Genomic DNA, 22892 nt, shown 5'->3' with positions numbered 1-22892 from the left:
TAGCTTATTCTTTAGATGTTTGGTTCTGCTGGTGAACCATGATGTGCAGCCATAATCAAAGTGACGCCAGACTAGCGCACTTGGTAGAGTCTTTAGGGTGTCTATAGCTAGGTTTCCATCCAATTGGCAACATATTTTCATGTGAATATTCTCAAATCTGCATAAAAACAAAATGGCCGAATCAGAATTGTGTTTCAATCAAATTGACTTGTTGAGGATAAAAGGATGTGTAAATATGTAGTGCACATACAAATAACTTTAGCCATTGAATTTCCAGGTATCGAATAAAAAATACAAGTTAAATGGGTTTCCATTGCATTTTCAGCTTTAGGCCTACTGATGTCACAAAAATGTTAGGTACAGTGCCTTGCAAAAGTATTCATTCCCCTTGGTGTTTTTCCTATTTTGTTGCATTACAGCCTGTAATTCACTTGATTTTTATGTGGATTTCATGTAATGGACATACACAAAATAGTCCAAATTGGTGAAGTGAAATTTTAAAAAAATAACTTGTTTCAAAAAATAAAAAGTGGAAAAATTGTGCGTGCGTATTCACTTTGCTATGAAGCCCCTAAAAAATATATTGTGCAACCAATTACCTTCAGAAGTCACATAATTAGTTAGATTGCACACAGGTGGACTTTATTTAAGTGTCACATGATCTCAGTATATATACACCTGTTCTGAAAGGCCCCAGAGTCTGCAACACCACTATGCAAGGGGAACTACCAAGCAAGCGGCACCATGAAGACCAAAGAGCTCTCCAAACAGGGACAAAGTTTTGGAGAAGTACAGATCAGGGTTGAGTTATGAAGAAAATATCCAAAACTTTGAACATCCCACGGAGCACCATTAAAACCAATATAAAAAAAATTGAAAGAATATGGCACCACAACAAACCTGCTAAGAGTGGGCCGCCCACCAAAACTCACGGACCAGGCAAGGAGGGCATTAATAGGAGAGGAAACAAAGAGACCAAAGATAACCCTGAATGGAGCTGTAAAGCTCTACAGCAGAGATTGGAGTATCTGTCCACAGGACCACTTTAAGCCGTGCACTCCACAGAGCTGGCCTTAATGGAAGAGTGGTCAGAAAACAGCCATGCTTAAAGAAAAAATAAACAAACACATTTGGTGTTTGCCAAAGGGCATGTGGGAGACTCTCCAAACATATGGAAGAAGGTTTTCTGGTCAGATGAGACTAAAATTGAGCTTTTTGGCCCTCAAGGAAAACGCTGTCTGGTGCAAACCCCTCTCATGACCCCGAGAAAACCATCTCCAGAGTGAAGCATGGTGGTGGCAGCATCATGCTGTGAGGATGTTTTTCAATGGCAGGGACTGAGAAACTGGTCAGAATTGAAGGAATGATGGATGGTGCTAAAATACAGGGAAATTCTTGAAGGAAACCTGTTTCAGTCTTCCAGAGATTTGAGACTGGGACAGAGGTTTACCTTCCAGCAGGACAATGAACCTAAGCAGACTGCTAAAGCTACACTTGAGTGGTTTAAGGGGAAACATTTAAATGTCTTGGAATGGCCTTGTCAAAGCCCAGACCTCAATCCAATTAAGAATCTGTGGTATGATTTAAAGATTGCTGTACACCAGTGGAACCCATCCAACTTGAATGAGCTGGAGCAGTTTTTCCTTGAAGAATGGGCAAACATCCCAGTGGCTAGATGTGCCAAGCTTGCAGAGACATACCCCAAGAAACTCACAGCTGTAATTGCTGCAAAAGGTGGCTTTTGGGGGGGGGTTGAAAACTTGAGCATGCATAACTTTTCATTTTTTTTGTCTTATTTTTTTGTCTTATTTCAACAAAATAGGAAAAATGCCAAGGGGGTGTATACTTTCGCAAGCCACTATAGATATAGTGAATGTGTTCTCTCTGGTATTGGCATGTTCGCTCTAACCCAACAGCTTGCAGATACAAACCAGGTATAGCACACTACATGATGAGATTATTTTGGACAAACTTGTCAAATGGCAGCCATCATGTCACCAGAATTAGACCCTCGATATTTATTAAAAGGAGCATCAAGCTCATCAACAGGCACTTTCACTATCCTGTGAAGTTAATCATAACCGTTTTGTCTGTAGCCTACTAAACTGTAGACGGAGCAGCCAACCAGGTGAGACTTGTTCTCTCTATCTAACGGTTGCAGTAGTCATCTTCATCATCATCATCGACTCTCCTCTTGTCCAATCAAGGCCAGATATTTGAGTCTTTCAACATGATGTCTCTGTGGAACCAGTGTATCTTCATCTGTGAGAAAAACAAGTTTGGCATGGGAACGCATGTGGAGAGGTCCTCTGCTAGCACTGGGTACTTCAAGAAACAATATTATTGGCCTCATGGTAGGACACACACACAATCAGTGAGTGTACAGTATCTCTGCTATATTGACCTTCCTAACTCTGGGTATAGGTGGACGGCATTGACGTTTTGTGTGTAAGGGAGGCCAACAGGTTCGCTGCAGACCACTGCAAAGCCAGGAAGGTGAGCTATGATTGCTTGTGGAGCTTGAGAAGATGAGTTCTGATTGGTGCAAAGATGAGAATGTTATAAGTGGTTTAAGAGCTTGAAGAGTGCTAGGAATCACCTTGTCTCAGACAGTCTAATCTCAGAGTGATGATCAGCTTCTAGTATTGCACCAGTGTCTCTTCCCTGACAGAGAGATGCTATGTGACCAACTCTGAGAGACTCTGTGGAAGAGACTCCAGTACAGAGCTGGAACTGGTCCCCGTTTAACCACTACTGACACTCCTTGTGTACTGCAGGGCCAAAAAGCATAGATATAGGAAGATGCTGAGAAACTGCTGCTCCAATAGAAATCCCTGATCAGCACTGTCTTGATGTTGGCTACCTTGTTGACTCTCTTGGATTGGAAACCTCTCTGGCAGGGTCCTATTGTCATGGAGCTGGAGACCTACTGTTACCATGGACACAGCATGAGCGACTCTGGGGTTAGATGAGATGTAATCTCTGACCTCTGACCCTGTGACCGTTCTCTAACCCCGGGTCTCTCTCTGCCTCCTCACTCCTCCTCTACTCTCTCTCTCATCCCGTACTCTGTTCTGTTTCAGCCTGACCCACCTTCTTGTGTTGCCACTCACCCTCACTCCCTATTTGAACCTGTCTAGACACCCTTTTAGTTCGGTATTGGTTTGGGATGCATCCTATTTCTCTAGCACCGCTTCCTTTCCAGGGCTCTGTCTCTCTCTCTCTCTCTCTCTCATCAACCAAGGGCTGGAGCTGAACCCTGCTAATCAGGTCTAACCCATCTGCCTGTGTGAGATTTAACTTCCTGTAGCAACCATACCCGTGAGGAGATCCAGGAAGTGTGCAGTAAGAGTGACCCCATCACTATGCTGAAGGAATGCATGCTATCCAACAACTTGGCTTCTGTCAAGGAGCTCAAGGTACACACATTTTCACCAAAATGCACGCACACACACAGACACACACACACACAAACACACACACACAGGTGGTCCAAGTGCTCAAATATTATTTTTTTATTCCCTCCTTCAATCCTTAAGTAATAGATGTAAAGATCAGGAAGGTGAACGAGAATGGGGCCCAGTTTGAGCCAGAGCCGTCATTGGACGAGCTCTGCAACCACATCTTCGCCAACAAACCGCCCATGGAGGTACGCCGGACCAAACCCCTGGGTCAAACTAAAGTATGTCAACTAGACACACACACACAAAATATGGACCAAACCCAACCCCTGGGTGAAAGTCTACTCCTCCTCTCTTCTTATCCTCCTTCTCTCATTCGCTTCTCTCGCACTTGGAGATGAGATTGTGGTTAGAGTTGAGTCTGTAGCAGCATTCCAAACCAGTTCATCACCTCTGACCCTGTGATGTCACTGGTATTTATTTACAATATGTACTGTGTAGCGTATAATATGTCATTTTATATTATGTCAGAATTGGTATGTCTTCTCCTGATACTGAGGGATTGATTTTTGAATGGGAGGTGAATTGCATTGGACAGCCCAGCACTAACAAACCTGATACGGCATATCAACCTCTCATCAAGTCTTTGATATGCTGTATCATGTGTGTTGATGCTGATATGTAAGCTTGCACACCCTATAGCTCTCCAGGAGCAGGGTTGTCCATGGCTGGCTTGGAGAGTGTGTGGAGGGTCTGGGTCTGTTTTTAAGATTTTGCTGTTTGTACAGTACCAGTCAAAGGTTTGGACACACCTACTCATTCAAGGATTTTTCTCTTTATTTTTTACTATTTTCTAAATTATAGAATAATAGTGAAGACATTAAAACTATGAAATAACACATATGGAATCACGTAGTAACCAAAAAAGTGTTATTATATGAAAATATATTTTAAATTTTAGATTCTTCAAAGTACGCACCCTTTGCCTTGATGACAACTTTGCACACTCTTGGCATTCTCTCAACCAGTTTCATGAGTCACCTGGAATGCATTTCAATCAACAGGTGGGCCTTGTTAAAAGTTAATTTGTGGAATTTCTTTCCTTCTTAAAAACCTTTTAGGCCTAGGTGTCCCGCTAGCGGGACAACTTCCGGTGAAACTGGAGGGCAAGCAATTCAAATAAATAAACATACAAATGATGGATATTAAACATTTAGTTACATATACATACATACATGTCTTATATCGGTTGAGAGCTTAAATTCTTGTTAATCTAACTGCACTGTCTGATTTACAGTAGCTATTACAGAGAAAACATGCCATGCAATTGTTTGAGGACGGCGCCCCACATCAAATTATTTTCCCACCGACACAGGTTTCATGAATTCACAAATAGCGATGAAATATTCACTTACTTTTTGAAAATCTTCCTCTGATTTGTCATCCAAAGGGTCCCAGCTATAGTGTCGTTTTGTTAGACAAAATCCTTCTTTATATCCCAAAAGGTCAGTTTAGTTAGCACCATCAATTTGAGTAATCCACTCAATCAACATGCAGAGAAATTAATCTGAAAATCTATCCCTAAACTTTGTTTCAACAAGTCAAAATACATTTCTATTCACTCCTCTGATACCCTAAAATGTAATCAAACTATAATATTTCTTACAGAAAGAAGTATGCTCAATAGGAAACTGATTTTAGCAGGTGCGTCCTGTTTTCATGGTGCGCGCAAACACAAATTTCCAAGACTATGTCCCTGTACTGTGTCCCTATTTTTGAAGTTACAAGCCTGAAACCTCGAACATAGACTACTGACACCCCGTGGGAGCCATAGGAATTGCATCCAGGGAGCTAATTCTCAGTATGACCTTATACTTGCCATTCTAAGAAGATGGTCTCTCAACAAACAAAATAATTCTGGTTGTTTTTTCTTTGGATTTTCTCCTACCATATCTACTGTGTTATATTCTCCTACATTATGTTAACATTTCCACAAACTACAAATTGTTTTCTTTCCAATGGTACCAATTATATGCATATTCTGGCTTCAGGGCCTGAGCAACAGGCAGTTTACTTCGGGCATGTCATTCAGGCGGAAATTGAGAAAAAAGGGGCCTAGCCCTAAGAATGAATGTGTTTGAGCCGATCAAAGATCATCAAGATTGTGTTATTGTGTTGCACCTTTAACCAATAGCCTAAAAAATTAACAACTCTTACAAATAAAGTATAAAGACTTTTACTTAATAAAGCCAACTTTTTATTGCCTCCATTAAGACATCCTCTATATCAAATTTGAGCAAGACTGCCCAGCCATTGTGGGAGGATAACCAACCTTCCAATTAATGGCAATGCATTTCTTAGTTGCTATAAATGCTGGGTTACTCAGTTTCTTCTGATAATAGTCTACAGCATCAATATTTCCAAGCAAACAAAAACAGGGAGAAGGGAGAATCTGTAGACATGCTGAGATAAAAGAACATACTCTTTGCCAGAATTCAGGCAGCCTTCACAAGACCATAACATATGCAAATACAGTATGTCCCCTATAGTGTTTTACACCTCCAGCAGAATAATTACATTTCTGAGTGCATGTAATTCAGTTTCCGTGGCATGTAGTATGTTCTGTGGATGGTCTTAGACTGTGGTAATATTATGTCAGATTATATGAACATGACTGGACATCCTAACATATCTGCATCCATTCATCATCAGTAACAGCGTCTCCCAGGTCTTCCTCACATGTTTGTTTTACATGCTTTGTGTCATAGCCTCTATCTACCTTTGATACAGTTTGGAAATCAACTTTAGAGGTTTGTCAGACTGCCTTGAAATAGGTTCAATCTTTGAAGCGTCTTATTTGTCCAGTGTTTGCTGCACAGAGAGAATAAAATGTTACATCTGCAGACGTTTACCTCTGCACCGTCGCAGACTGGTCTTCCCCCTGTCATAATCTGATCCTGCTCAGATGAGGTATGACAAACAATTACATTGGTGTACATTTATACATTATATTATCCATGAATCAAATCAATGGTTCAATAATTGAAATGAGCATTATTCCCAGATCCCAGACTGTAGTCTACCCATCAACTTAAGATGGAACTTTGTATCCATTCACTGATTGTTATAACTTACTGCAAAATTCACCTGAGCTCCGTAGACTGGTTTTCCCTGGCTGTCTGACCCTGCAGGAACACCTGTCACCATCTGATCCAGCTAAGACTTGATGAGCATAGTGTTTTGCAGAGCTGTTTATAACGTGTCAGTGTGAAAAGTAGTGAATTAGCTGGGGAAACTGACAGATCAATAACATTAAATACCTATACTGACTAATAAAAAATCTATTCAGAATATCGGTATTCAATCGTTTGGCCGCTGGTTTCATCACTTGATTCAGGTCTAGTATGATTGAGAAAAAAAGAATAGCTAAAGTTAGTGAGCTAGCTAGCTAATGTTAGCCAACTTTTGGCTGGTTCTAGGCAATGTACAATGTACATTATGTACATTATCCTATTTACTTCTGTTGAAACGGGACAAAGCAAAGGCTACAAAACTTTTCCATTCACACAACAGATACTGATACAGATACAGATACTGCTACCTGACAGATAGCTAGTTAGAGGCAAGCTAGCTGAACTGGCTGTGGTAGCTACTACTGAACTAGCTATTAGTAGTTCATTCACAATGAGTCTCAGACAGTTTGCAATAGAACATACCGGGGGGGGGGGGGGGCATCGATTACTACCTAAATGATTGGGATAATGTGGTTACCACCAGTGTTTGGAATACATTGAGCTCATTGACAAAACAGACCATGGGACGCCTTTTCACAAGGAGATGTATTTGTCAAAGTTTTGCAGTAAGCTATGCGATTATATTGGAGACAGGTTTATAGCAGTGAATGTCATCTATTAGTTTACTGTTATAGTATTTGTAAGTAGCAGCCAAATAGCAGCCAGGGAAACTATTTGTTCTCACTTTATGATAGAACATTCTGATTTGTCTGCCTGTGTCACGACCTTAGAGATCCTTTTAGTTGCTCTATTTGGTTAGGTCAGGGTGTGACTAGGGTGGGCAATCTATGTTGTCTATTTCTTTGTTGGCCTGGTGTGGTTCCCAATCAGAGGCAGCTGTCTATCGTTGTCTCTGATTGGGGATCATACTTAGGCAGCCATTTTTCCACCTGAGTTTGTGGGATCTTGTTTTTGTACTGTTGCTTTCCAGCCCTACAGAACAGTGCATTTCATTTTGTATTTGTTGTTTTTTCGGTGTCATCAATAAAAGAAAGATGTAAGCCTACCACGCTGAACCTTGGTCTACTCCTTTCAACGACGAGCGTTACAGCCTGACTGTGATGCTCTTTCCCTGAATTGTAATTATCGCTGTATAATTCCTTGCAAAGACTTGAGGGGCAATATTGAGTGAGTTTTGCAACTTAAGTCCCGCCCCTGTGTCTACATCACATATTTTCCGGTGTCCCTTTTGGTATAAACACTGAAGAGATGGACATACTACTACTTGCTATTCTACTTGCAAGGGTCCGTTTTCTGCTTTTATTTCGAGTTTTGCATTGCACAATATGTCAATGTTTCAAAGAAACATGGAGAAAGATTTGGGACCGGTAAAGGAGACAGGAATGGGGCCTCTGCCGGTGTGTGTGTCCTGCCAATTGTCTGAAAACTTTATCGGCTTCGTGTTTATGTGAAACATCTTCAGACAGACACCAATATGCCAGATATGGTATGTACTCTTGTCATGCAGCCGCATCCTTTGGTACAGTGTGTGTGTTTTTGATCTTGTGTTTCAATCAGCTCTTTTCTGGATGGGAGGCATTGTGAGTGGGAAATATTTGTTGCCTGTGCTATCATAATGATTAGCCATGCTAGTTCAAACATCTGAAAACAGACACTGTGGTGCATGTGTGATAATTAAATCGATATGTTTATGAAATCATTTGTTTTGAGTAAGTATTTTATCTCAAAGGAGCTCATGCAGATTATTTAAAGATGTATTTATTTATTTATTTATTTATTTTACCTTTATTTAACCCGGTTGGCCAGTTGAGAATAAGTTCTCATTTACAACTGCGACCTGGCCAAGATAAAGCAAAGCAGTGCGACACAAACAACAACACAGAGTTACACATGGAATAAACGAATGTACAGTCAATAACAAAATAGAAAAAAGTCTATATACATTGTGTGCAAATGGCATGAGGAGGTAAGGCAATATGTAGGCCATAGTAGCGAAGTAATTACAATTTAGCAAATTAACACTGGAGTGATAGATGTGCAGATGATGATGTGCAAGTAGAAATACTGGTGTGCAAAGAGCAAAAAAGTAAATAAAAACAATATGGGGATGGGGTAGGTAGATTGGATGGGGTATTTACAGATGGACGATGTACAGCTGCAGCGATCGGGTAGCTGCTCAGATAGCTGATGTTTAAAGTTAGTGAGGGAGATATAAGTCTCCAACTTCAGCAATTTTTGCAATTCGTTCTAGTCATTGGCAGCAGAGAGCTGGAAGGAAAGGTGGCAAAAGGAAGTGTTGGCTTTGGGGATGACCAGTGAGATATACCTGCTGGAGCGTGCTATGGGTGGGTGTTGTTATCGTGACCAGGGAGCTGAGATAAGGCGGAGCTTTACCTAGCAAAGACTTATAGATGACCTGGAGCCAGTGGGTCTGGCGACGAATAGGTAGCGAGGGTCAGCCGACGAGAGCATACAGGTCGCAGTGGTGGGTGGTATTTGGGGCTTTGAGTGAAGGAGGCTTTGTTGTGAAATAGGAAGCCGATTCTAGATTTAATTTTGGATTGGAGATGTTTAATATGATTCTGGAGGGAGAGTTTACAGTCTAGCCAGACACCTAGGTATTTGTAGTTGTCCACATATTCTAAGTCAGAACCGTCCAGAGTAGTGATGCTAGTCGGGCTCCAAAAACACCCAAATATTGTATGTCCTTTTAGAAACGGCAAAGCTCTGAGCGCGGTAATGCAGGTCTTTACATGTTGTACACATGAAATTGTGTCATTCTGAACTTCATCCGCAACTTCATATTCCATTGTGTCTGGACCCTTCTACAGAATGCCAAATCAAAAATAGAGATTTGGTTGCAAAAAGAAAACGACTTATCTTTTATTAAAGAAATGGCAGCAGGAGCTAGAGAAAAGGCAGCAGTGTCCAGCAAAGGCCATCTACAGCCTCATGGTACCATGGATGGTGTGTCTATTCCTCCTGAACGATGTCTCCCGTTTGTCAGGGACATGACGATGTACTTTCACAGGACCATCGATCAGTGCTGTGTTATTTTCCCATTCGCATGTTGAGGTGGTGGGTCATTTATTGATGTTTACTTTGTGTTTTTCCCTCTTATTTGCCCCGTCATCACACTTTTGAGAGCACAGTCTTCTTAATGCATCTTTTGTTTGACATGGCAAAATGCCTCCAAAAAATATGAAAAAATACATCAACATGAAGTGACTGTCACTGTGGTAGTCTTGATTGTGATTTGTATAGTGTGAATAACATTTTCGACTCTACAGATAGTTTTGTAACAAAACCTCAGGTCTTGGCACGTGCACACGAGCCAACAGCTGGCATATAGCCAACAGGTTGTCTACTTGATGAAGTTATTATGGATAACATCAATAATATTTGTATTTGTCAAACGGCAGTCATTATCATGACACCAGAATCAGACCGTCGATATTTATTGGAAAGGAGCATCAAGATCACCGTGCACTTTCACCGCCATGTGAAGTTGATCATAAAGTATTTAATATGTAGCCTAATAAACTGCATGGTTTCCCTAGTCGTAGTGGGAGGACCACGCAACATATCATCGTGTGATTCCAAGTTAACTTCAATATGATGGTCATTCTATCAATATTCCCGCATAAATGCGTTCCCGTCCCCATTCCTCGCATAATTAATTTTACCGACACAAAAAGATCCCACCATGTCGAAGGAAGTAATTATCTGTTGGCATTTACAAACTTCCGCCTTCCCTCACAGCTGTCGGGATTCTTTTTTTTATACACGGTATGACTACTCTCATAAAAACAGTAGGTGGAAACGTGGTTATTGTCCCAACCATTTTCGAGCTCACTATAACAGACAGCTCAGCAAACTAAATGCTGAAAGTAGTTGCCTAGTTAATCATGCATCCAAACAAAAATCCTGAATAGCAGTTTGGCTTAGTATACCGACACAACTGCGAATGTGAACGAATGAATGCCAGCAGAACAAAACAGCGGTACCAAGTAGGCATAGTAAAAAAAAATCTGAATATCAATCTATATTTAGGCTAGTTACATTAGCAATAAACAAACGCAATAAACAAATGGCGAATAGAGATCCAAATAACCAAAACATCAGTGAGTTGCAGTGAGATACCTACATCAGTGAGTTGCAGCCATGCACAGTGAGATACCTAGATCAGTGAGTTGCAGCCATGCACAGTTGCCTTGCCAAACAAATAGGCCTATAAGACCGCTTCAAGCATGGGAAACCATGCCGCTCATGAGTACTAAAACGGCAGCTTACGTACAGTTCCATTTACAACCACGAAATAACAATAGGCTACAAAGAAAACCATAATAGAAGGTATCTATTTCTAGGATGAAACATACCGATATGTAGCTAGACCCAGGGGCGTAATTTGGGTTCTTATATTGGAATTATATTGAATTCTGCTTATATCATCCATACCATAATAAACCTAAAAGTTCAAATGCCGACACCATTGAGTGCTTTTGAAAAGGAAGTGACTGGTTGCGGCGAAATCTCCACTGCGCTCTATCAGCACCATGGACAGCACCCTACACACGAAAGCAAGGCTGTTGAATAGCTTGCTTGCTGTGGAAGTGACTTTGCCATGCCATACTCTCGATTTTTGCTGAAATGACGCCACTGGCTATACCACCAAGATGCTGATCAAAACCAACAAGCTGGATTGTTTTTCTGAGTAATCGATCATTCCATTCTCAACGAAATATTATTGTAGGATCCCCTTCAAACGCCAGTTGGATTAGTTGAGCTTTCCTCAGGTGTAGCATGTTCCTTCTGTGCTGACTGAACACATTTGTCAAAGTGGAAAATTCGTTTTTGCATGTAGCTGTGGACTCCCCACTCATGAGCCCTATGATTTAATTTTGAATATCGTGTGGCATAGTGAGGTATGGTGCAAAACACATTGGCAAGTTGATTGTCTTTTCGGAGAGTATATTCCATCACAGACAGAAAATGTATACTGCCCCCCTCCCCTCTTGACTCTATCGCGTCTAATGTCCCCCTCAGTGGCTTTCCACACTGTCCACTGTGCTGACACAGCGCAGCAGAGACACAGATTTTGCGCCAACCTGTCACTCAAAAATGTGAACTTTTTGCTCTTTTAATACAGGGACATCAAAGCAAAACTGAGGGGGCACAAGTTTCAACTGGGGGGGGGGGGGGGGTCTGCTCATAGAGCTGGTTTATGAGCGCTCTTTGAGATAAGTACTGCTCGTATCATCATAGTGCAACAGCTCGAGTTATCTCACGGCGACAGAGTTTTCGGGAAACCGCACTTGTGGATTTGACAGCGCAGTTCCACTTCGTCAAAACATCAGCTATGCGGATTTCGGGTAAAGTGGATCTGATTAAATGGGGACCAAGTGATTAAGACTGTTCTCGCTGTCACCTTGTAGATTATGTCTTATTAGCTTGATGGTTGACACACGAAGACATGAGTCAGACTATTGTGAATGAGATTAACAAAAAAAATGTATTTTTTTAATGACGCAATTAGTTGATGTTTTTCAGCACTATAAAGCATTTCATAATAACACCTTGACCAGTATTGTTGGTTTGGGTACTAGCCCCACCTGGCCTCATAGTTGAGTCGTTACCCACCTTTAAACAAGGTAAAAAGAACAGCAAGTATCTTGGAATGAGATTGAGGCTACTGGACTCACTGGCCGTTGGATTGGAGGAAAATTGGTGACTGATGCCACCTGTTGGAATAGAAGCAATTTACGGCAATGACGTCTCAAACATGTGAGAGACAACTTGCTAAAATGGTTATTCAAAAAGATAAATGATGTGTTTCCATATTATCATCCACTGTGTTATTTGCAGTCATTTTCATCTGTATATTTTTATTCAGCAATACGTTAAATGGGCCAAAATGAAATGGGACAAATAGTTCAGGTTGTATGTCTTGTGTCACGTATGGGTGAAGCCAGGGAATATAGTGGGTCAAGTAATACAATGTCCATATGTTTCACACAAAATGTCTTTATGGAAGTGTAAAGAAAACACAGGGCAAGTGGAGTTTGGATCTGATGTTGTTGTTGTTTTTTTACATCAAAAAAAGCTAAATGAATCTACACATCTATCTCCGTACAAGCTCTGGTAATACTGTAGGTCTCGTCAGACAATGAGTAATAGACATTGAAAACATGTTTATAACAATCAGAGGTCAAAAGCAAGAGCTGCAAGCCACCTTCAGTCTCTCTCTTGAGTCCCACCCTGAGTTTCATAAGGCACGGATCAGACATACCGAGAGCTTGGACTTTAAGGTTATATCTGCAAAAAATATGATTCTGAGATAATTGTCTTTAAAGTTCTGAACCCTCATTGGTTTGAATGGTGTCAGTAATTTTGATTGTGTACTGTTTTTAACTTAACAACATTAATTGGGGTATTTAGAGTACTATATAGAACACTGAGTAAAACAAGAATGTCAATAACTAAATTTTTACAAATATGCAGATATAACCTTATAATCCCAATTACACACAATATTCCTATCACCTACTGTGCAGATAATCTAAATGAATATGTTGTGTATTCAATTTCGTATTCTGTGGACATCTAGTGGACACTCTGTGCAATCCTGAATGAGAACCTACGTGCCCAAATACGCCCTAATGCGTAATGATTAATTACTTAATTACTTAATTACTCTAAATTACTCTGTTCTACTCTTGTAATTACAGACAGTATGTCCGATGTCGTTTTCTTTAAATATACATTTTCTAATGTCTTTTCTTATGCAAAATGGTTTTAATTGTGCGATGTCATGTGACGTGAAAGGTGGTGCCGTTCCCGGAAGAACTCGTGGCAGATAGGGCAGGTAAGTTTCTCCTCTCGCCTCCTCCTCACCTGGGACTCCGCCGCGAACTCCTTCTTGTGGTGCGAGCGCATGTGTAACACTAGGTCAGACGTCATGCGGAAGGAGAGGTTACACTTGGCGCACCAGTTTTGCACTGACACCCCAATGGAGGTAAACGTTGGTGGAAGAATTGTTAAAGACGGCGTGGTTTGTAGTTGGTCTCCAATACTCCTGGACCAGTGCTCTGGCGCGTACGGGAAAGCGTTTCCATTAACCGGTGTAGGTAGTGTCTGTGCGCGAGGTAAATCACCATTCAACATATTAGTAGCCAATAGATTGTTGTATCCCAGAACCGTCTTTGAGGTAAAAACGTCTCTCATATCCTCTAGGCGGTTCAATTGAGCAGGTAATGTGTTGGATGGGTGCGCTGTAGAGCCGTTAGAAGTCCTTTTATAGGGTTTACAGAAAGCGCTTTTCTGCTCCTCCGCTCCACTGCGCAGAACGAATGAAAAAGCACTGCTGTTGCTGTTTGAGTTTAAATCAGCGCTCATCTCCCGCACTGTCTCAGAATCAGCCTCCGTTGGCTTTTCTTTCTCATGCGTAAAACTAATTTTCGCTGCTCCAACCTCTGTAAACGCACTATTTTTACATTCCACGTGGTCCTTTTTGAGCTGGTACTTCTCCGCCTTCAGTTTCAATGCAGAGCCAGTTGACTCTGGCGCAGTGGGGTGGTAGTCTCTGGTTATCTGTGTGATGTTGTTGTTGTTCGATATGTTGGTTTTCTCAAGTAGCACAGGTTTCCTCCATCGGGGATAACCCGTCTCCTCGTGTTTCCATTTCCGCGGGGAAATCTCAGCGTCTTCACTGGCGCCGTATCTTTTATGTTCCAGATCCCGAGCGATGTTGTGGAAGTCTGTGACGCGTCGTTGCCGCTTGATCTCCATGTGTTTGTGTTCGTAGGCCTCTCTGCTCAGCGCGTCATACTTCACCTGCGCGCACAGGAAGCGGCAGTGGGCCAAATAGGGATGCTCATTCTTGAAGACCTGGTTACATGTTGCGCATTTAAGCTCTGTGAAGAGATACACAATTTGTTCGTTAATATGTACATTAAAAAACACATTGGAGGAAAATTAACCCAGATATAAACTAATCAAATAACAATAGTCCATATATATTCTCTGAAAAGTTTCAGTCGTTTCCTCTTCCTTCTGTATTTTCCAATATGCATTACGCATTTACGCAGGCTACAACAAAACTCCTTGCAAAATGCTAAAACAAGCAAACAACATCGGTAACATTAGTAAGCCTATATGTTGAAATGAGGATTATGATGATGAAGATTAGGATGGTGACGAAGAGTTGTATTTCTATAGCGCTTTCCCAAGTGTCTATTTCTCTCTCACCTTCATTTTGTCCTCTGGCTGAGAAGTCAGTGAAGCCCAGTAGATGTGACAATTCCTGGTCATACCACACCAACAGTTCCTCTTCCTGAAGTATGTCCCTGGTGGTCCGGAAATACAGTTGGCCTCCCTTCAGGAACGCTTCGGTGTTCTGTTCCTCCCTGCCACACGCCGCCTGCACCAGCCGCAGCCAGGACAGCACTAGAGCAGAGCTCCGCATAGCCTCGGGGTCCACCTGTTGAGAGAAATCATTGTTAATATGCATTCATATAGACAACATTGTCAAAGTTTGAACGAGGTTCACCTCTCCTCAGTCACAGTGAAAACACTGAATTGATTCGAATTTGTAAAAGTGCAAATGTGACCGAATGGCATGGTCAATCATTTCCCACGGGTAGCCTATATGGAGGGCAAAGGAAAATGTATTAGGCTACACCAACACACATATCTCGTTGTAGAACATGTCATTTTGCTGTTGATGGTTCTTTTTTATAAGATTTAGATTTAGCCTATGTTTTTATGAAGAGACGCACTCCCTTCTATATATAGAACGACGTCTAATGTGTTCATTGTCTGTGGTATCCTAGCTTGCAAATTAAATTGTGTTATTAATAAATATTTCAAAAAAACGAACTTACTCTGAACACGTATGATTTACTTCTCTTGTCGCGGGATTTGAGCGCAATGAAGGCGACGGTGTCATAGAAAGTATTCTGAAGGATGCACGGGCCGAACTGTGCCCCAGCTGGGATGTTGCGAGTGACGTGCACGCTGGTATAGAGGTCTGTCGCGTGGTGCTGGAGGAATTTACCCTCACTGGTCCAGAGGGAACGAGATAAAAAACTCTGGTCCATGGTTAGCCTGTAGGAAAAACAAAATGCGTTAATAACAATCCATTGTTTAAAATTAATGTTATTTTATCGCCGTCTGATCCAAAGTGTAGGACATTTTAAAGGTGAGGAACAGAGCGTTTGAATGTGATGCTTTTGTCAAATAATTGTGAACATGTATTGCATTCTTATATTAAAACGTGGGCCTGATCAATTTGGCTTAAACATGCACAATCCCAAATAAGTAGCCCTATATAACTATCATTTATTCGTTTCGAAAATAGTAGACTAGATCTATGACTAGAGGTTTTGATTAGTTTTATATTTCTGAATAAATAGGCCTATTCATTTAATCGAAATATTCGTTGTTTTCCATCAGAAATCCATTTTTTAATAGCAAATAGTTCAGACTCCAGTTACAATTAGACCTATAGGAAAATGTGTTTTTTGGTTAATCATACTGTATCTTTATTATGCCACAATATGAATCACGTTCAATGTTATTACATATACATACTTTTAAATGTTTAAAACCACAGATTTGAGAGTTCATATCCCCGTGGCACCGTTGTCATTTATAAGTTGTTGTTTTTTAAACATAATTTGACTTTTTGTAGTTTATATTTTTCAACCATATTTTTGAGTGGCAAATTCTGATTTATGATATCATTCAGCTAAATTTCCTCCGACAATGTGTAGCAGGCATGTAATGGGTTTGACTTCTAGCGTCCTTTGTCTCAGTTTTTCAGCCGGTTTGTCCAATTGTCTTCCCATCTGCGCTGCAACTGCCTCGTTGGTCTACATGCGTCTCTGCTTCGAGTCAGTTTGGTCATATTAATATATTCATTATAGCCACACTGAGATTTGTTGTAAACAATGTCCATTCACAGGTTTTGGTATATTTACTTGAGCTGGACGTTGTGTCTATTTTAGTGTAGGCTATAGGCTTTTGATTAATAAGGAATATTTATTCTGGATATATCAAATACAATGCATATTAAATAAAACATTTATATAAAGATGTAGGTATTTTTCCAATAAATGTAATAGTCTAACAATGTCTGATGAGAAGGTTTTCATTCACAAGCACCAGTTGTAGCGTAAAGCTTTGCTAGAGATAACACTTTCCCTTTTCCAAAAAAACAACTAATCCAAGAGAACCCAAAAGTGTCTGTTGCATGCCCATAGCCCACTCACCGTCTGGTCGTGGAGGTAGCGTGTGGTTCGGTATGTCCGCGAGGAGGCTGGTTATCAGCAGGTACACTGGCCGCTAGAACGATTCTCCTTCCTTCGGTTGCTGTTACCGTCTGAAGACGAGAGTGATCACGACAGTGTCTGCCTCGTTACTGCCTCTCTGCTCCGCTCACACACACACTTAATGGCCGTCTTCGAGAGGATCAAAACCGTATTGTATCATGGGTAAATTATGACTGACTGACTGATCTACAAATATTAATGAGTGGTTATTTATGATGCAAGGTCTTTGTTGATCAGCATTCGCCTGCACTCTCGGCTGCAATGTCGGAACAAGCCCATTATCTCCATCAGTGACAGGAGTAGTGAGGCGTGCTTGCGCGCGCGCGCGCACACGCACACACACACCACACACTCACACAAGCTCTACCTTACATCAGTCCCTCCAGGGAAACTCTGATTGGTTCTTTTCTGGTTTTACAGTCCGGATAATTAGCATAAGAGGAACTCTGAACTGGTAAAGAGAGAGAGAGAGAGAGATGCCCATTTTTGCTCAAGGTTGCACAATTCATCGTCAGTATTGGTTTGTAGAGTCGAATTGCTAGTTGCAAAGAGATAACGTTATGCTTCATTTTTACCCAAACGAATTGTTATTAAGTTTTGTTATCCATCTTCGCTGGGAAAACCATACAAGTCATACCTGTGTTGACAAATCGAACATGGAACTATCTAATGTTCTTGGTTAGGAGCATGGAAATGAGAAGGCTTTGTAGCTATGTTAACTCATCATAAATGTAGCCTCCATCGAAATGTATGTTCAATTGCATAAGAATGCTATTCAAATCCACAGAACAATGACACAATATTTCGAAATGGTCTTATTCAAAATGAATTTACACCCAGCTGTATACAGAAGTATTTCCTATGTGTCAGTGATATTTAGTGACAAAGTATAAGCATTTCATTTTCAATCTTCAAATACCAAATACATGTTGACATTATGCCTAAATAGTAGGCCACCAACCGAAGCTGAAACATTTCCAATAGTCCCATGGTAGTTCTACTGTATTTTACACATTTCTCAGCCTGGAAGAGAACTAAACCCGTGATGCAGAATAATCTACTAAATTCTCATTAGATAATAATAATAATAATAATAAAATCGTTTCCAGTCTAATTTGATGAATAATGCATTTGCCCAGTGGCTAGGCCGGACCCCCTGGATCAGATGGCATTTAGTAAGCTAATGCTCAATTTTACATTTAGCCCCTGCAAATTAACCAGTATCCTATCGTTATTATCACCTCAGCGAGAGGCCAATTTGTCATTATCTCTTATGCACTGTAACTTCAACAGAGCTAATGCATTTCCTGAAACTCAAATACATTTACTACCAATCACTTTTTAGTTGATATCATACATTCGTTGAAATATGATGCGTAGGGACATTTATAAATTGTATGAAATAGTGTATGAAATATGCATTTCTTTACTTTTTGCATCCACAGCTCTACAATCCAGTCAATTAAGTATCCTTGTTTTATCAGACATTTTGGCTGAATCATATTGAGTAGACTTGTGAAGAACAGCGTTTCACCGGAAAGATGTTCTCTCTAACTAAACAATAAGATGTCAGGACACCTCTCCTCTGATACTCGATTCACCCTTACACTAATTGGTAGTTGGCATAAATTAAATCTGTGCCCGGGGGTGTGTGCGCCTCGCCACCGCCGCTAACTGGTATGCCCTCATCTGATGCGCTCGAAATCCAGACGTGGGGTGGAGAAAGAATTACAAAACATATATATATATATTTTTACATGTAATTTCATTTTTAAATAACTTTATGTAAATGCAACTTTTAACAAGCATAACAATACATATTTTGCTGTTTCAATCTTAAACAAATTGTTTTGCCATCCATTTCCAAGGCGCCATAATCTCAAAGCACAGCCTATACAGCAACTAAAACGTCTGGATCTCAAATTGAACTTTTTATGCACGGCAATGTATTTTTGAAGTCCACATCTCTCATCATCCGTCATGTTTTTGTAGGGTGGGGAGAAAGAGGCACTTTCTTGTGCATAGTGAAATGTGAGTCATTTCCTATATCTTTGTTGCCTATTTAACTTCCCAACCTATTATAGGGCTATCGGGATATTCATTATGATGATTTTTATCCCGGAAATGGGAAGTAATTCTGGCTGATCGGTGCCTGTCTAAGAAATCTTGAGCTGAGTCCTGTCCTCCACAACACCACCAGGAGCTGCTTGAGGCGAGAAATCCGGAGTGAAGAGGGACTTGGGACTGACGGCTGTTTATCGTATCACCGTGGACAACCGATCTAATGACCACCATATCGAAACTTGCGCACCGTTACATTGTCCTGGAGTGAATCATTATCATCAAGACTATAATGTGAGAGAGATTTCGGACTCGGTGATGTTTTGAGGTGTTAGTCTACACAACTGTCCGGGAAAGATGGCGAGAGCTTCCATTAGCGTGTCTATAGCCGTGGTGTTTTTGGGATTAGCGATTTTTACTGTCAAACTTCCCTCGGTAAAAGGAGAGATGAAAGAAGAACAGCAGGAGGAGAGGTCCTGTCAAGGTGCCTTCGATTTATACTTTGTCCTCGACAAGTAAGTGTCCGTTTTCATTTATGACTTGTTACTTTCTCCTCACTGCACATCTACTTGCAACCCGCCCAGTTATTTGTCAAACTGACTGCTGCGAGAAGCAGCGCGCCGGTCTCCCAATTCTTTCTCCCATATCTTCAAAACCGCCCTGACAAGCAAGCTATGCCACCAGTAACTTTTTCTGCTATTATATTTTTACTCAAATTATTTTGATTATTTTGATATTTCCTCAACAATAAACAAAAAACAGTAGCGTATGCTACATTTCTTAGGTCTTTACTTGTGCGTTGTCTCAGATTCATTTGATTGAATAGGAGTGTCTGTCATTAACTTCATGTGGCCATTCGGATTGTGTAGCCTGTTTTGATGTAAACACCTCGTTCATTGTGATAAATGCATAGTCCTCCCCTCCAGCCCACTGAAAGCTTCTGGGGCAAACAGTTGTTCTCCCCCAGGGGATAGGCAGGGCAGGCAGGATGCAGGGATTGAGTTACAGACTGATGACGCCAGTAGACACTGCTGCAGCTGCCAGGCAGACCATCGGAAGCTATCCCTCTAGACACTGATCTGAGGTCAGCGTGGTGCTTTTCCCCCAATGGTTAAGGATAGGATATGGGGAGGGCAGAACCTTCTCATAGGCACAGAACAGCAGCGTGAATGGTTCACTGGCAGACAGACAGTGAAAACCTTGAAGAGTAATGGTATTTTTAAAGAATATATCACCCCTGAGGTGTACAGCAGCTGTAATCCCGACTGCACAAAGACCTACTGTTAGAGGCTGTGTTAAAGTCTTCGGTACGGTATCCTCTCTCTCATCCTGCTATTGTTTCTTGGCTGCTGTTGGGCTTTTGGATGCGAGCACTGTGCAGTAACAAGGTAGAATTAGGTGGCGTTTAACACAGCTTACTGATGTCTAACAAACTAGCAGTAACGGTTGACAAATTGTGTAACATGTCAATAAAACATGCGTTTATGAATGATCTATTAATGGCTTAAAAATGATTATGACGTGTCACAGACTAATGTTATGTCCTGTGACTATAGGGCCCAGAGTTTCGCCTGGCCAGGTCATTTTCAGGAAAACCTCCTGGCCCTACCTACAACGGCTGCTACTCGTTCAGAATAGGCCAATCCCCGCTACTGGAATGCCATGGATGATAGTCATCATAACAACAGTAGGCTACTCTGTCTGTGTGATCGCTCCAGGTCCCAGAGTAGAGGCTCGGGCCGTCTAACCTCGCAACATTTCTGGTACATCTGATACAGATCAGAGAGGCGAGGAGAGGTTATAGAGGAGGACGCAGAATAGGCCGGCATGTCTGAACACGCCGAGAACTCTGACGACAGCAGTCATCATAAGGTGCTAGGCTAAACTGGCAATGTGTTGTACATAAGCAATTTTCTCCCACTGAAACAGAGAGAGGTCTTGTATATAGGTAGTGTATAGACTTCCAGGGAATTTATCAGGTGTACATTTTACATTTACGTCAGACTTACACGATCAACTCAGGTTATGTACCTTGCTCAATGGCACATTGGCAGATTTTTCACCTTTGTCGGCTCGGGGATTCAAACCAGTGACCTTTCGTTTACTGGACCAACACTCTCAACTGCTAGGTTACCTACCACCCCACAGGGTGCACAACACTGGTATTCATCACAAAGAATAAGTGTGAGAACAGACATTTGTTTGTGTAAAACTTGTGTTAGCTCCCTGACAGTCTTGTGACATACAATTGACCCAAGTTCAAACCCCAGTTAGTCACGTCCTCAGCATCACATCAGGCTAGCTGCAGTTCCTCACACTGGTTTCAGTGTTGATCAACATTTTTATATCTTTCTCCTTATGTGCCTTTTTTTAACCTTTTCTATTGTTGTGCCACTCCGAACATCTGTTAGTCAGCCTTCACACGTTACCCTTTAATCCTGAAAGTTTAAAACACGCCTTAGGTGGCTGGGCTGCCACGCATGGCCATGCCTCGCACACACACACACACACACACACACACACACACACACACACACACACACACACACACACACACACACACACACACACATCACCAAGCCTCTGGTACAGTGTCTCCACGTTGTTGTCTGGCTGTCTGGGGTTTTTAAATGCCAAGCAGTGACCTCAGAATAATCCTCAAGTATTAAAGTGTTTTAACTGTCTGTGATGTGTAGAAAGGCCTTGATTTGGTCCTGTTTAGGATCCTTTCTGTTTCTGGGCCCAGCACCTAAGAATACTGTGATGTGTGTATTACAATGTCACTTTCCAGTTTTATACACAGCATAGCAGAGGAACAGACTTAAAAGGAGTCCCAGACAGTCGGCATATTTGAGTTTACACACACACGCACGCACACACACACACACACACGAATCGTTTACATGAAATGACTCCCATCATTGACTGAGATTATATATCTTTATGTAATGTCTGATGTAGACATACTTATGAAAGTGCTTGTACCGCTCCTACAGGTTATAATTAGTGTGGTTGGTTAAATACATACAGACACACTGAATACAGCTAGAGACATAACGAGATGGACTTTCAACATGAAGTTTATGCCAATATGCCAAGAGGCAGCAATGTGTTAACGCACACGCACGCACACACACACACGCACCCCCCCCACACACACACACACACACACTGCAGAGGTGAGCCCTGTGTCCCTCCGTTATTCATACAGCAGCCTTTTCACTCCCAACCTGTTATTAGGTTTGCCCTGCTCACCAGGACCATCTGTTCCCCCTCACACAGACAGCCATTGTGGGGGAGGAGATGGGGGAGACAGGGGGAGGAGAGAGGGAGGACACCCCACTTTCCCTGCTGGAACATCTAGCCCCCAGCCTCCTGGCATTATTAGCATTTAGCATCTGCATTATTACCAGCAATTAGCCCTCATTAGCATTATTAGCGTTAGCCCCCTGGGAAATGAACTCATCCAATTGGCTGCTGTTGAATTCTGGTTGTTAGCGCTCTGCAATTCCAAAGTTGTGTAGCTTACGTACGCTACACTTACAAGCAAACTTTCTTTCTTCACTTATACCATAGGCTTTACACCCGTACGTGGTGGTGCAGTGGTTTAAGCGTTGCGCACAGAGAAATGTGGCAAATGGACATTGCTATAGTTATAGTTTTGTTTTGTTCCTTCAGATCTGGCAGTGTGAAACACCACTGGATAGAGATCTACTCCTTCGTGGAGCAGCTGGCTGAGAAGTTCCTCAGGTAGGATCTTTCATGCTGTAGTACAACTTGCCTCTTTAGCTGCGTCTCTGTGGTCTCAAATGGCTCCCTTTCCTTGTCCTCTCCTGCACTTGTGT

General features: G+C 41.6%; 2 protein-coding genes and 1 pseudogene across 4 annotated transcripts in view; 2 read left to right on the top strand and 1 right to left on the bottom strand.

The window, feature by feature from the left end:
• The first annotated feature begins 744 nt into the window (after positions 1–744).
• On the top strand, positions 745–3695 carry LOC135510099 (pyruvate dehydrogenase E1 component subunit alpha, somatic form, mitochondrial-like; annotated as a pseudogene).
• An 8868-nt stretch (positions 3696–12563) lies between these two features.
• znf488 (zinc finger protein 488) lies at positions 12564–17258 on the bottom strand. The gene is made up of 4 exons (XM_064930788.1): positions 16927–17258; positions 15538–15760; positions 14903–15134; positions 12564–14568 (listed from the first exon to the last, which is right to left on the bottom strand). The coding sequence occupies exons 2-4, from the start codon at positions 15751–15753 to the stop codon at positions 13451–13453; spliced, it is 1566 nt and encodes a 521-aa protein (XP_064786860.1). The 5' UTR covers positions 15754–15760; positions 16927–17258; the 3' UTR covers positions 12564–13450.
• A 1732-nt stretch (positions 17259–18990) lies between these two features.
• The window catches only part of LOC135510813 (anthrax toxin receptor 1-like), a 55297-nt gene continuing 51395 nt past the window's right edge, over positions 18991–22892 (top strand). The window contains exons 1-2 of one of the 3 annotated variants that reach the window (XM_064932065.1): positions 18991–19562; positions 22726–22797. In XM_064932065.1, coding sequence (XP_064788137.1) covers positions 19405–19562; positions 22726–22797 — 230 coding nt within the window. In that variant the 5' untranslated portion in view covers positions 18991–19404. The remainder of the gene's footprint in view (positions 19563–22725; positions 22798–22892) is intronic. The other 2 variants (XM_064932066.1, XM_064932064.1) reach the window with 2 other exon arrangements.

The sequence above is a fragment of the Oncorhynchus masou genome, chromosome 23 (assembly GCF_036934945.1).
Source record: "Oncorhynchus masou masou isolate Uvic2021 chromosome 23, UVic_Omas_1.1, whole genome shotgun sequence".
Classification (NCBI taxonomy): Eukaryota; Metazoa; Chordata; class Actinopteri; order Salmoniformes; family Salmonidae; genus Oncorhynchus; species Oncorhynchus masou.
This window is presented reverse-complemented; position numbering and strand designations above follow the sequence as displayed.